The sequence below is a fragment of the Nicotiana tabacum genome, chromosome 16, assembly GCF_000715075.1.
Source record: "Nicotiana tabacum cultivar K326 chromosome 16, ASM71507v2, whole genome shotgun sequence".
NCBI lineage: Eukaryota > Viridiplantae > Streptophyta > Magnoliopsida > Solanales > Solanaceae > Nicotiana > Nicotiana tabacum.
In genome coordinates, this window is record NC_134095.1 from 32,368,936 (window position 1) to 32,383,804 (window position 14,869).

Sequence of the window (14,869 nt, forward strand, 5' to 3'; positions counted from 1 at the left end):
TAACAAAATGTAAGAAAATATTCACGTCGTAAATACCCGAAAAGGAAACAAAAAGATTCAAGGAAAGAAATAAATTTATTTCTGTTTGCATGTTTTACTACGTTTCCTTAGTCAGCTAGCTGTCAATGAGTTGCAAATAATAAATTGCATGAATATCCATAAATAAAACAGTCAATTAAGCGTACAAAACTTTGAATCCATTCCATTTTCACGTCAAGAAACAGAACCAAACCATTTTAGGGCAACCAACTAATACAGTCTATATATAAAGTATCTTATCATAATATAACACCATATAATATAACCATTCAAATTCCAAAGGAAAAAAAATACAAATACACCACCCTCAAAATTTTCTTCTCCAACTTCACAATAATATTTCTACATGGAAGAAGGACAAAACTGGAAGATATTAGAAAATGAAGACGAACAATCCACTGTAGAAGAAGTTCGTTTAACTGTACCAACAGATGATGATCCTTCAGTGCCAGTATGGACATTTCGAATGTGTTTTTTGGGGATAATTTCTTGTGCATTGTTGTCATTTATCAACATTTTCTTTAGTTACAGGCAAAATCCACTAATTATTTCAATGATTACTGCACAAGTTGCGTCGTTACCATTAGGTCAACTAATGGCAAAAGTTCTACCGACGAGAAAGTTTCATTTGCCTGGATTTGCTTCGAGGGAATTTTCACTTAATCCAGGTCCTTTTAGTATGAAAGAACATGTGTTGATTTCTATATTTGCTAATGCTGGTGCTGGTTTTGGTGGTGGAACTGCTTATGCTATTAGTATTGTGGATATTATTAAGGTCTTTTATCACAGGAAAATATCCTTCTTGGCTGGTTGGATCCTTGTCATTACTACCCAGGTTCATTTCTTAATCCATTTGTCTTTATTTGTTTGGCGCAATTAGACTGGACACTGAATATAAATTAAAAAAGTTAGATTTAAAAGAGTTACGGACGACACGACATGTGTCATGTGACAAAATATGAATGTGGTTGAGTTCACGTGAACCCATGTTCCCCTCCATATAATACTTATATTTATTTTATTTTATTTTATTTCTTAAATAAGCATATGTAAATTCATGTTCAAGTGGGCAGTTTGGCTTAGTGGTCAATGAGTTCAGCTTTGGTCCAAAGTTTATTTCCTACTTGCTCCCTTAGAGTTATTAATTAAACATGCTTCTATTTTCTTTGTTGTTTCCTTTTAACTTTTTGGTTACTAAACGGTAAGTAATGATTCTATTATTAATATAGATAGTTTTCAAAGTACGAAAATTCATCGAATGCTAATAATATTAATTAGAATTTGCTCGTCAACTGGGGTCATCGCAAAAAAATTTATATTTTCAAATGATCATATAGCATTTATCTAAAGATATTAGTGGACACATGATCTTAAAATCCTGGATATGCTTCTCCCTCTAGTACAAATAAATTGAAACAGTATTCTGTGAGAAAAAACATCCTTTTGTTTGCAGGTTTTTCTTCAAAGTATAGATTGGAAGAGACAATATTTTAAATTACACATGAGTGGCAATTGGAGAAGCACTCTATTTCTATTTGTGAGCAATATCTTTATTTTGTTTGTGTTAATGGCAATTTTCAATGGATTCAGGTTTTAGGATATGGTTGGGCTGGTATTATGAGGAAGTACGTAGTAGAGCCTGCAGAAATGTGGTGGCCATCTACCCTTGTTCAAGTCTCTATTTTCAGGTAAGAACTATAAACAAATACTTACGACTTTCTGGTGAAATAGTTCTCATGTTTTAATTTTAAGGATATCTATGTATTTTTGTCAACCCAAAAATTGTTATTTCACTTTTCAAAGAAATAACAATTTTAAGGTCAAAGAAATTTCAAGTTCCTAACATTCTTATCTTGATGAAGGAGTACATCACATAATCTTTAAAAGAAAAATAACAAAAATGTTTTAGTAATTATGATTTTAGCTAGTCTTACGTAATGGTTTTACAATTATAATGTAACAAATGCTAGAATTTGTCAATAATGTACAAGAGTTCACCTTCTTCCACTATGTCACATTATTAATATTACTCCCTGTGTTTACCATTAGTTTGCTTCTATATATTTTTTCCTTTTTTGGTCATTTGGTCGAATTACTTAGCTGAACAATTCTGACATTTATGAAATTTTGCAGGGCATTACATGAGAAAGACAATAGTGGCAATTACTCTAGAGGAAAGTTCTTTTTAATAGTAATGACTTGCAGTTTCACTTGGTACATTATCCCTGGATATCTCTTCAAAACTTTGTCAACAGTTTCTGTTCTCTGTTTGGCATTTCGAAAATCAGTATTAGCACACCAACTTGGATCAGGCCAAAATGGGCTTGGCATTTTATCTTTCACTTTTGATTGGTCAGTCGTTGCATATCTAACCAGTCCATTGGTCACTCCATTCTTTGCCATCCTCAACATTTTGGTTGGCTATGTTATAATAGTCTACATCATGATACCTGCAGCCTATTGGGGTTTTAATCTCTACAATGCCAACAAATTTCCCCTTTTCTCCACTAATTTATTTGATGCCAATGGCCACAAGTATAATGTTTCAGCTATTGTCAATGACAAATTTGAGATAGACATGCCTGTATATGAGAAGCAAGGACGAATAAATCTTAGCATCATGTTTGCTCTTTCATATGGACTCAGTTTTGCAACAATTGTGGCTACCCTCACACATGTCATCTTATTCAATGGGAGGTAAGTGAAAATATCCTTTGCTATTATCCTATTTTGGTTGCACTTAACTGGCAAAGGACAACCCGGTGCACTAAGCTCACGCTATGCACGGATTCTGGGAAGGGGCAAACTATAAGGGTCTATTGTACGTACGTAGTTTTACCCTGCATTTCTGAAAGATGTTGTTTCTGTTGCGAAAGCCAAATGTATATAGTGTGAATAAGTCACAACTACTATACCAAAAATTATGACAGCCACCAAATAATAAATAAGACAATAAAGCAACAATAAAGGGAACACCAGAATTTACGAGGTTCGGCTAATTTAGCTTACTCCTCGGACACAACCAATATTTTATTTCACTCCAAAAATACAAGTGAAATAATACTAAAGAGAGAAGATACAAATGCCTTAAACAGATGAGAAGGCAAATGAGAGGTGTGTTTAAATCCTAAACATTAAGCCTTCTTTTATAGGGGGGAAATCCCCCCAACCCTTCTCTTCCCACCGATGTGGGACAAATAGTTTTGCCCAAATTCAACAAATCTCCACCTTGGCAAAATTCCACATCTTCAATTTTCTCTCAATAACAAATTTTGATTGTGTCTTCATTCAATCTTCAGTTTTCAACAATGTTGATCAAATCCAAACAATGTTGAAACTTGACCGCAGTCACCACCTTTGTCAGCATATCAGCAGGATTCTCCGTAGTATGAATTTTCTTCACTGTGACTCCACCTTCTTCTATGATTTCTCGTACGAAATGATACCGAACATCAATGTGCTTCGTCCTTGCATGATAAACTTGGTTCTTCGCTAATTGAATAGCACTTTGACTATCACAAAAAATTGTGATACCTTTTTGTTCAACACCAAGCTCTTTTAGCAATCCTTGAAGCCAAACTGCCTCTTTCACAGCCTCTGTAATAGCCATGTACTCTGCCTCTGTTGTAGACAAAGCAACTGTTGACTGCAAAGTAGACTTCCAACTAACTGGTGCCTTTGCAAAAGTAAACACATAACCAGTAGTTGATCTTCGTTTGTCCAGATCACCCGCAAAATCTGAGTCACAATATCCAACTACAGACTGATTGTCTTCCTGCTCAAAAACTAACCCGACATCTACAGTATTATGAATATACCGTAGAATCCACTTCACAGCTTGCCAATGCTCCTTCCCTGGATTGTGCATATATCTGCTAATAACTCCAACAGCTTGTGAAATGTCAGGCCTTGTGCAAACCATTGCATACATCAAGCTACCAACAACATTTGCGTATGGTACCTTTGACATATACTCTCGTTCAGCTTCATCCATTGGCGACATAATAGTACTTAGCTTAAAATGGGAAGCAAGTGGAGTACTAACTGGCTTAGTCTTGTCATCTATGCCAAAACGTTGAAGTACTCTCTTCAAATATTCCTTTTGAGATAAACAGAGTTTCTTTGAACGTCTATCTCTAATTATCTCCATGCCAAGAATTTTCTTTGCCTCACCCAAATCCTTCATCTCGAACTCCTTCTTCAGTTGAATCTTCAACTTATCAATTTCTTCCAAATTCTTGGAAGCTATCAACATATCATCAACATATAGGAGAAGATATACAAAGGAACCATCTTTAAGCTTGTGCAAATACACACAATGATCGTATTTGCTTCTCTTGTACCCTTGCCGCAACATAAACTCGTCAAATCGCTTGTACCATTGTCTAGAAGATTGTTTCAATCCGTACAACGATTTTTCAAGTTTGCACACCATATTTTCTTTTCCAGCAACTTTGAATCCTTCTGGCTGAGTCATGTAGATTTCCTCCTCCAAGTTTCCATGTAAAAACGCAGTTTTTACATCCATCTGAACTAGTTCCAAATCCAATTGTGCTACCAAAGCCAACATAATTCTAATGGAGGAATGTTTTACAACTGGAGAAAACACTTCATTGTAATCAATTCCCTCCTTTTGAGCATATCCTTTGGCCACCAATCTTGCTTTGTAGCGAACATCTAATTGGTTAAGAAATCCTTCTTTCTTTGCAAATACCCATTTGCACCCAATTGCTTTCTTTCCCTTCGGGAGATTGGCCAATCTCCATGTATGATTCTGATGAAGGGACTGTATTTCATCATTCATGGCAATCCTCCACTTATCTTCTTCTGAACTTTGGACAGCGTCTTTATAAGTAGTAGGAACATCATCAGCTACAATTGAGGTTGCACAAGCAACCGTCTCTATGAGACGAACAGGTTTTGTTATTGTTCTTTTTGGCCTGCTGGTTGCTATTGATTCAAGTTGTTGTTGAGGTTCCTGAGTTGGAATCTCCTCTACTGGCTCTCCTTCCAGAGGGTAATCTTCATTTGTTTCCTCCTCTGCTTCTTGTGTAGGAAAAATAAATTTTCCCTCAAACTCCACCTGTTTAGAAGCACCTTTATTTTGTTTGGTGTCTTCTGTTACCTTATTTACCATAGCAGATTCATCAAAGGTAACATCTCTGCTGAATATTACTCTCTTTGTCATAGGACACCATAAGCGATATCCTTTGACTCCAGAAGTAATTCCCATAAAAATAGCCTTCTTTGCCCTTGGATCCAATTTTGACTCCGTCACATGATAATATGCAGTTGGGCCAAACACGTGCAAAGAGTTATAATCTACAGCAGGTTTTCCGTACCATTTTTCAAATGGTGTCTTGCCATCAATGGCAGCAGATGGTAGACGATTAATGAGGTGGCATGCATATGTAATTGCCTCAGCCCAAAATTCTTTGCCCAAGCCAGCATTGGACAACATACACCGTACCTTCTCCAGCAAGGTCCGGTTCATACGTTCTGCCACTCCATTCTGTTGTGGTGTATGTCTAACAGTGAAGTGTCGGACGATGCCATCATTTTCACAGACCTTATTGAAATGATCATTTTTGTATTCACCTCCATTGTCTGTGCGAATACACTTGATCTTCCTGCCTGTCTGATTCTCCACCATCGTCTTCCATTTGAGAAAAATTCCCAACACTTTATCTTTGCTCTTCATTGTATACACCCATACTCTTCGGGAAAAATCATCAACAAAGGTTACAAAATAGTGCTTCCCACCCAATGAAGTTGTTTTGGAAGGACCCCAAACATCAGAGTGTACATAATCCAAAATGCCTTTAGTATTATGGATCGCTGTACCAAATTTAACCCTTGTCTGTTTCCCTTTAACACAATGCTCACAAAATTCCAAGTTGCAAGCCTTGACTCCTTTTAACAATCCTTGATCTGATAGAGTTTTCAAGGATTTTCCTCCAGCATGTCCCAAGCGCATGTGCCATAGCTTGGTTGCTTCTGCCTCTTTGTCGTCACTAGATGTCACTGTCGCTGTCCCAATAACTGTACTGCCACAATAGCGGTACATATTATTATTCTTCCGATTAGCCTTCATTACCACTAGTGCACCGGAGCATACTCTCATTACTCCATTTTCTGCAATGATTTTGAACCCTTTTGATTCTAGGGCTCCCACAGAGATGAGATTCTTCTTCAAATCCGGTACATATCGAACATCTGTTAATGTTCTGATCATTCCATCATGGTTCCTTAATCGTATTGAACCAATGCCATATGAGGTAAGAGGGCTGTTATCCGCTGTGTGGATGACTCCATATTCTCCTTCTTGAAATTCCACAAACCAGTCCCTGTTGGGACACATATGATAGCTACAAGCCGAGTCCATCAACCATATGTCTGATGATGTTGATGACTCTGTTGTAACTAATGAGAAGTCTGAATCATCACAATTAGCTACATTTGAATCCATAATGGCCTTTCCATTGTTATGTTTGGCCTTATTCTTCAACTTCGGACAGTCTTTCTTCCAGTGCCCTTTTTCTCGACAAAAAGCACATTCATCTTTGCTGGGTCTGGATCTTGACTTGGATCTTCCCTTCTTTGTCCTCGTTTGATTTTGAGGACGACCCCTCACAAATAGTGCTTCTCCTTCTCCGCCCTTCTGTTTTTCTCGCTTTCTTTGTTCATAGCTGTACAAAGCCGAACAAACTTCTCTGAGAGAAACTTCGTCATTTCCATGGAGTAGAGTAGTTTCAAGGTGCTCGTACTCATCAGGAAGTGACGCCAACAACATCAAGGCCAAGTCACCATCATCATAAGTTGTATCCATATTTTGCAAATCTGTGACCAACTTATTGAAACTGGTGATATGTTCATTCATCGTGGTACCAGGAACATAGGTGAAGTGAAACAGTCTCTTCTTCATGTACAATTTATTTTGACTGTTTTTCTTCAAAAATTTATCCTCCAGTGCTTTCCATAATCTACTTGCAGAAGTTTCCTTTGTGTATGGATATTTCTGCTCTCTAGCAAGGTAGGATCGAATGATACCGCAAGCAACACGATTGATAATTCTCCAATCTTCTTCTCCAATAGCATCTGGTCTCTTTTCTTCAATAGCAAGATCTAGCCCTTGTTGAAAAAGGACATCTAGAACCTCGCCTTGCCACATCCCAAAATGCCCGGACCCGTCAAAAATTTCTACCGCAAATTTCGCATTTGACACAATTCTTGTCATAAGCGAAGATGCCAATGATGACGTATTGTTGACACTTGATGTAGATTCTTCTTGTTTATTATCTCCCATATTTGACACAAATATTATTTAATAGCTGACGACACAAATCAAGATTATTTCCTTTCTGATGTAGAAGATCAGACTAAGCTGCAACTACAGAGCATACTCAGACAGAACCTTGACACAGTTACCAAGATAAATCTTTTCTGATGTGGAAGATCAGACTATGCTGCAACCACAGAGCATACTTAGACAGTACCTTGGCTCTGATACCAATTGTTGCGAAAGCCAAATGTATATAGTGTGAATAAGTCACAACTACTATACCAAAAATTATGACAGCCACCAAATAATAAATAAGACAATAAAGCAACAATAAAGGGAACACCAGAATTTACGAGGTTCGGCTAATTTAGCTTACTCCTCGGACACAACCAATATTTTATTTCACTCCAAAAATACAAGTGAAATAATACTAAAGAGAGAAGATACAAATGCCTTAAACAGATGAGAAGGCAAATGAGAGGTGTGTTTAAATCCTAAACATTAAGCCTTCTTTTATAGGGGGAAAATCCCCCCAACCCTTCTTTTCCCACCGATGTGGGACAAAAGGTTTTGCCAAACTTCAACAAATCTCCACCTTGGCAAAATTCCACATCTTCAATTTTCTCTCAATAACTTTACAAGTTATTAAGATGTGTGGTTATGTTGCTCGGATCCTCTAAAATATTGTCGCTTTTGTTTCAAAAATGCATTTTTTAGGATCCAAGCAACATTTATTCTTTAATTCTTAAAAATATAAGAGACTACTAACTAGTACATGTTTATGCAATTATGCATATGAAGTAGCTGAAAAGATAGTTTATTCTTGAGCAGGGAAATATATGGCCGATTTCGAGCATCATACAAAGAAAAAACAGATATACATACAAGGCTTATGAGAAAATACAACGACATTCCTTCGTGGTGGTTCCACACGATCCTTGTTCTCTCACTTGCGCTCTCTCTTGTGCTCTGCACAGTCATGAAATCGGAGATTCAGCTACCATGGTGGGGACTCATTTTCGCTTGTGGCATTGCCCTTATTTTCACCCTCCCTATTAGTATCATTCAAGCCACAACAAACAATGTAAGTCGAAAATGAGGAATTATGTTTAGATTTTTTTCTTAGAATATCTCAAATCATATATAGTGTGTTGTTGTTTCGTGTGACAGTCACCATGGACTAAACGTGATCACGGAGTATATTATTGGACTGATAATTCCAGGGAAACCAATAGCCAATGTTTGCTTCAAAACATATGGTTATATAAGCATGGCTCAGGCAGTATCTTTTCTCCAAGATTTTAAGCTTGGCCATTATATGAAGATTCCTCCAAGATCAATGTTTGTAGTTCAGGTATTACTCTTGTAAAAATAACCATTTCTTGACTTTTTTTTTTTTCTTCTATAACCAACTTAGCGACCCCTTTTCATTTCTATGGATGAAATCCAAATTTAACTCTTAGCACATCTTTGATTTCATTTTTCAAATTTGCAGCTAGTTGGAACTTTCATTGCTGCAACTATCAACATGGCATCGGCGTGGTATATGCTTACACACATTCCGTTCATATGTCAATTAGATTCACTACCTAAAGGCAGTCCATGGACTTGTAGAGGTGACCATGTTTTCTATGATGCATCAGTGATCTGGGGTTTAGTAGGACCAAAGCGATTTTTCGGACCTCTAGGAAATTATGGTGCACTGAATTGGTTCTTTTTGGGAGGTGCTATAGCACCAATCTTAGTGTGGTTGCTACACAAGTCATTCCCAAAACAGAGATGGATTAAACTTATAAATATCCCAGTGTTACTTGGAGCAACAGCAGCAATGCCTCCAGCTTCAACTTTGAACTTCAATAGTTGGTTTGTGGTTGGATTTTTGTTCAATTTCATCATTTTCCGATACAGAAAGAAATGGTGGCAGAGGTACAATTACGTACTTTCTGCAGCATTGGATGCTGGATTGGCTTTCATGGGGGTTTTCATTTATCTGTTCTTCGGTCTTACGAATCATGAGAACATCAATTGGTGGGGAAATGTTGACGACTACTGCGATTTGGCCAAGTGTCCAACTGCTAAAGGAATTCAAGTTGATGGCTGTCCATTGCTTTGATCATTTCTAGTACTTATAATATCGTTAGGTTTCTGCTCATAGTTGTAATTCAGTGGTTTTCTTTGATCTTTTGGTATGTATATTGCCTTGTGATCAATGGCATTACTGCTTTAGGGTACCAGTATTGGGTTTAAATTGATACTGAAAATCAATTGCATTAAGTTTGATCTTATATCCAATCGGTACTTGTTCAATAAAATACAAAGGAACAAGACACAACCTGAACCACACAAGAACGAAAAGCTATATACAATTTCAAACGTGAGTATAGAACAATTTATAAGCTAGTGGTTTCGCATTTCCTTGTCGGGGGGGGGGGGGGGGGAATTTTCCCTACAATGTGTAAAAACTAAATATCTGTTAAAGAAAAACCATACGTGTTTCCGATGGAGAAAACCCATTGGAGAAACTTAAAAAGTAGGACAACCGTCTACAGATATGCCCTTGGCTGTAGGACAATATGCTAAATCACAATGCTCAGGGTCATTATTTCCCCACCAATTTATGCTTCTATTCTCCATTCCCACACTAAAGTAGAGCAACACAGCCATAAAGGCAACTCCAACATCTAAAGCTGCTGATAGGATATAGTTATACCTCTGCCACCATTTCTTCCTATACCTGAAAACAAAAAAGTTGAAAATCGTCCCGACCAAAATCCAAGAATTGTAGTTGAGTGCAGTTGCTGGTGGCATCATAGCTGTTGCTCCAAGAAGTACTGGAAGGTTAATAAGGGGTATCCACGTTTGCTTCGGGAACGACTTATGTAGTAACCACACTACAACTGGTCCAAGCATTCCTCCAAGAAAGAACCAGTTTAGTGCTGAGTAATTGCCAAGATGACCAAATATCCGCTTAGGACTCACGAGACCCCAAATTACTGATGCATCAAAGAAGACGTGATCACCGGGGCAAGTCCAAGGGCTGTTGGAAAATTTATCCTGATGACATATGTTGTCTATAGAATCCAAAAGCCACCATGCTACACTCAGGTTAACTGTTCCTGCAATTATGGTTCCAAGGAACTGGAACAGAGAGAACGTCAAGCAGTGATTCTAAGAGAAAGGAACCTAGCTAGGTTAGTGTTCAAGAGTGTAACACTAAAACTCTTGAATTTGGAGGTTATTGTAGATTTACTACCTAGGTTGAAGTATTTAGCATGTATTGAACTCTGCATAACTTACTATGGGATAAAATCGTACCTGAACTAAAAACATTGACCGCGGATATAATGACCAAGCTTGAAATCACTGAGAAAAGAGATTGCTTGAGTCATGCTCATATAGCCATAAGTCTTGAAACACACATTAGCAATAGGTCTTCCAGGATATAACACCCCCATAATGTACTCGGTGATTATGTTCAGTCCTGGAGTCTGACGGAATGAACAAATACACAAAGCAATCAGTCGTGGTATCTTACTATGCCGAAACCAAAAACAGAAAAAAAAAACAATATAATAGGTAAATTGGAAGTCTGTGGTCATATCAGACAATCAAAGAGAAGGATAGATCAGCATTTAGGTTACCTGATTCGTGGTTGCAGTAATGATGCTGATGGGAAGGGTGAATGTGAAAGCAAGGACAGCGGCAAGGATGAGTCCCCAGTAAGGCATCTGAACCTGATTCTTCAGGAAAATGCAGAGGGCAAGTGATACAAGAATTGTCACGAAAAGAAGCAAGTAAAACCACCACGAAGGTATGTCTTTGTATCTTCTCATCAGCCTCGTGTGGACATCGACCTTTCCTTCTGAGGAAGCTCGATAGCGTTGGTAAATTTCTCTTCATGAAGGACCAGTAAATGTGAGAACTCAGGCTTGGAACGTATAAATTTAAACGAACTAAAATTGCTTATGGAAAGGAAAAATGAGGAGAATATAACCTTCCATAAAATAAAGCAACATGAGTGAGCGTAGAAGCAATGGTGGCAAATCCAAATCCATAAGTAAGAGTAAAGAAAAGGCTCAGGTTTATTCTCCCTTGCTTCTCATACTCGGCTAAATCAAGATTAAATTGCTTATTCACAATCAGTGATATGTTATACTCCTGACCTTGTGCGGTAAACAAATCAGACGAATATAGAGGGAAATTTTTGGCATTGAAACCCCAGTAGGATACAGGAATCACTACATACATTATCAAGGCATAGCCAACAAAGACATTGGCTATTGCAAAGAATGGACAAATAAGAGGACTGAACAAGAATGAAGCTACAGTGGCCCAGTCTAACGTGAACGCCCCGACTCCTAGGCGATCACTAGTAGCCCACTCTAACGTGGCTACTTATTCACAGGTGATCCAATCTGTTGAGCAGTGACTGAGTTTGGATATGCCCAACACACCCATGAAATACTTGATAGAGCTTGGAAGATATAACCAGGGAATAAGTACCATGAAAAACTGCATACTAATGCTATCACAAAGAACTTTGCACGGGACATTTCCCGCTTGTTTCCTTTGCCATTCGCAATTTCATTGTCATCTTCATCTTCATCTTCTTTTTCATGGAGTGCCCTATAAAATTAATGACTTTGTAAGAGTGCTTGTTAGCTGAATAACTAAATCAATCAAAATTCTTGTACATTCGTGTGTGTGTATATGTATATAATAAAATTTGTTATATTTTATATGTATCCTTATCTTGAATTAAAACAATTAATATGAAGAAATGATAGGAGCCAAAAAGAAAATGAAATTTAGATGACACTATGTGATTGTCCACTGGTCATGTATGGCTTGATTATAGCTTTGTTTGGATTACATAAAAAAGTGAAGTAGACATAAGAATTAAGCTGTTACACCTTGTGTATTCGGCGTTATCATGCTGTAAATGGGATAATTCGATAGGAAGATAATTTCTATGAGATATTTAAATGATGTGATAGTTATACGTTAAGATTGGAAGTCATTTGAGTTGTGATTAAAAATTCGACAAAGATCGCGCGCAAGTTACGAGTTTAAATTTCACTGGAATTTGGATAAAATGTTGATGACCTTTTCTCTCAATATACTGGGAGTTATGGTGTGTTCTACCTACCGAATCGAAGGTCTATGAGTTTAGTTTCCAACGCAACAAACCGTTCGTTAATACGACTTCGGAGTAGAGAGATATTAACATTTTTGTACAGGGGTGCACACTGTTACGGGAACAGTGTGCCTAGTCGGGTTTAGTCAAAATTTCTTTATTTAAGTCAATTTTTAAAACAGAACCCCTGCGTTTTATCCTCTCCAAAACAGAACCAAAAACCTAGGGATTTCCTCTCAAACTTCTCCCATCCATCTAGCCAAGCATAACAACAATTTAGTCATCCTCAAGATGGAGAACACCATGGTAGCTTCGGAATCATGAATTCTTCTGTGTTTCACTTTTCATAACAAGACTCCGCCTTGAAGTAATTTCGAATTTTGAGTAATTCTGGTCACATAAGGTATGATTTAACTTCCTCTTTGATCTTTGTAAACTTCTACCATAAGAACAAAGTTTCTTGCAACATGGGACCTACTCTGCGTCAGATTATCAACTGAATCTATCCGTTTTCTAGTCCCAATAATAGGATTAGTCTTATTACAACTCATCCTTTGAAGACATGAAACATTCATTAACTATGCTTGTTTACTTGTGCAGATTAATAAATTAGTAAACCACATGTTTCTTTTTGCTCATAAAATTATAAAACTTTCCCCATCTAAGAACTACTTATTAAAATGTTCATACTTGGAATGTACTACTTACTACTGTTTTGTTGGGGTTGTTCTATATGGATTTATTGTGTTGTTTGGATATGTGAAGACATGCATGGAATCATATCAATGAGGAGATGTAGTAAAGTAAAATTTGGTGCTGTGTTGGGGGAAAATTAATCTACAAAAGAGTCTACAAATTCATGGCCACAAGTTGTTCGCGTAAATGTCTAAATGAAGAATTATTTAAGCTATGAGCTTGAATTTGATTTTGAATGGTTTGTATTATGTAGGAAATCATTCCTAAGGCTTTTGAGGTCTTGGAAACAGTATATAACTCCATCGACAAGGTATGTAGGGCTTTCGCTATACTTTTCGGCATGACTAGAATTCGAATAAACGTTTATCAAATTGTCTCGTCGGATTCGAGTTATTTCACCTTCAACTTATAAAGATGCTTAGACCTGATCTTTTCTCATAGATTGCTTACTCTAGAGGATATCTATGAATTCTCGGATTTCCTTGTTCCTTGCTTAAAAAGAACTAGAGCCTTTTTACTCGTTCTCCTTTCGACGTTCATATAAATCATGAATAAGTAACATTTACTTCAAAGGTACTCATAATACACAACTCTCATGTTCTTAGTACTTGTTGGCTCGTAGTTGAAAATTAAATATTTTTAGCCACAACCATGATAGTCGGGGAATAATGATGATAGGCCACTTCGACTCTTCTTAGAATACGTCTTTTAAGGTTGGTTTCGCATTGCACCTATATAATTTATGATTTAGTATATGTATGTATTTACTTTCATTACCGAGCCGCATTATAGACGGCTGGGTATGACACATATTGTGTAACCACTGATCAGTTGGGATTACCGAGCTTCACGTGGCGGGGTACGATTCTACCGAGCCTTTATTATGGCCGGGTATGTTATGGATATTATAGCCCCACAGAGGGATTTATTATTATATAATGTGATATATTATAAGTAGCGATAGTGAACGACGGTGTCACGAGCATACATTTATATCCATGTTGAATTTTAGTTTCCTACCGAGGCTAGTTTCAGAATTCAAATTATCTCTATGTCTCTTCTCTTGTTAATTACATTTTTCATGTTACACTTGTCGCCCTACATATTCAGTACATATTTCGTACTGACGCATTTTTATGCGCTGTGTTCATGCCCACAGGTTCGAATAGACAGAGTGGCGTGCCTCCTCAGTAGGACCCCCAGGATCAGCGTTGGGTTTCGCACTCCACTTCTTCGGAGTTGCTGACTTTGAGTCCATAGGTACTATTACAGATGTATATGTGTGGTTTTGGGCATGTCGGGGGCTTTGTCCCGCCCTGTTGAGATTGTCTTACACTCTTAGAGGCTTGCAGACTAGCGGTCATTGTATATATATATTTTTCGTATCGCCCTATCGGCCTTCTGGATAGCTGTTATACTGTTGTTACAGCCTTGTTGGCCTAGTTTATATATATATATATATATATATATATATATATATATATACAGCCTTGTTAGCCTAGTTTATATATATATGTCGTGTTGGGCTCTTCTGCCTGCAGGTTATTATATTTCGGATCATATCTCATGGTTGGTTCGCTCGGGCCTTCGGGCATCGGGTGCCAGCCACACCTCCCAAGGTTAGGGTGTGACATAAGCAAGCGAAAACTTATTAGTTATCATAGACCAGTTAGCAGAAACAAAAGATTAGTGATTGTCAATATCTAATAATTGTA

The 14,869-nt window shown here is 37.4% G+C and overlaps 1 protein-coding gene, 1 long non-coding RNA gene and 1 pseudogene across 2 annotated transcripts; 2 read left to right on the top strand and 1 right to left on the bottom strand.

The window, feature by feature from the left end:
* Positions 1 to 505: 505 nt before the first annotated feature.
* Positions 506 to 9,452, top strand: LOC107812354 (oligopeptide transporter 2-like). Its single transcript, XM_075232708.1, has 6 exons — positions 506 to 874; positions 1,630 to 1,727; positions 2,173 to 2,736; positions 8,153 to 8,326; positions 8,492 to 8,675; positions 8,817 to 9,452. Exons 1-6 carry the CDS (start codon positions 506 to 508, stop codon positions 9,432 to 9,434), a joined length of 2,007 nt encoding a protein of 668 aa, XP_075088809.1. The 3' UTR covers positions 9,435 to 9,452.
* A 344-nt stretch (positions 9,453 to 9,796) lies between these two features.
* Positions 9,797 to 11,777, bottom strand: LOC107792001 (oligopeptide transporter 4-like; annotated as a pseudogene).
* Positions 11,778 to 12,350: 573 nt separating this feature from the next.
* LOC142170664 (uncharacterized) lies at positions 12,351 to 14,590 on the top strand. Its single transcript, XR_012699990.1, has 3 exons — positions 12,351 to 12,861; positions 13,408 to 13,464; positions 14,314 to 14,590. It is a non-coding gene; the product is annotated as an uncharacterized LOC142170664 (long non-coding RNA).
* The last annotated feature ends 279 nt before the right edge of the window (positions 14,591 to 14,869 follow it).

Bases quoted from the DNA above. Each gene is read 5' to 3' on its own strand.
- LOC107812354 (XM_075232708.1), top strand. From the start codon at position 506: ATGTGTTTTTTGGGGATAATTTCTTGTGCATTGTTGTCATTTATCAAC. The intron at 1,728-2,172 runs GTAAGAACTATA...GAAATTTTGCAG, and splicing joins GTTCAAGTCTCTATTTTCAG to GGCATTACATGAGAAAGACA. The intron at 8,327-8,491 runs GTGGGGACTCAT...TTCGTGTGACAG, and splicing joins TCGGAGATTCAGCTACCATG to TCACCATGGACTAAACGTGA.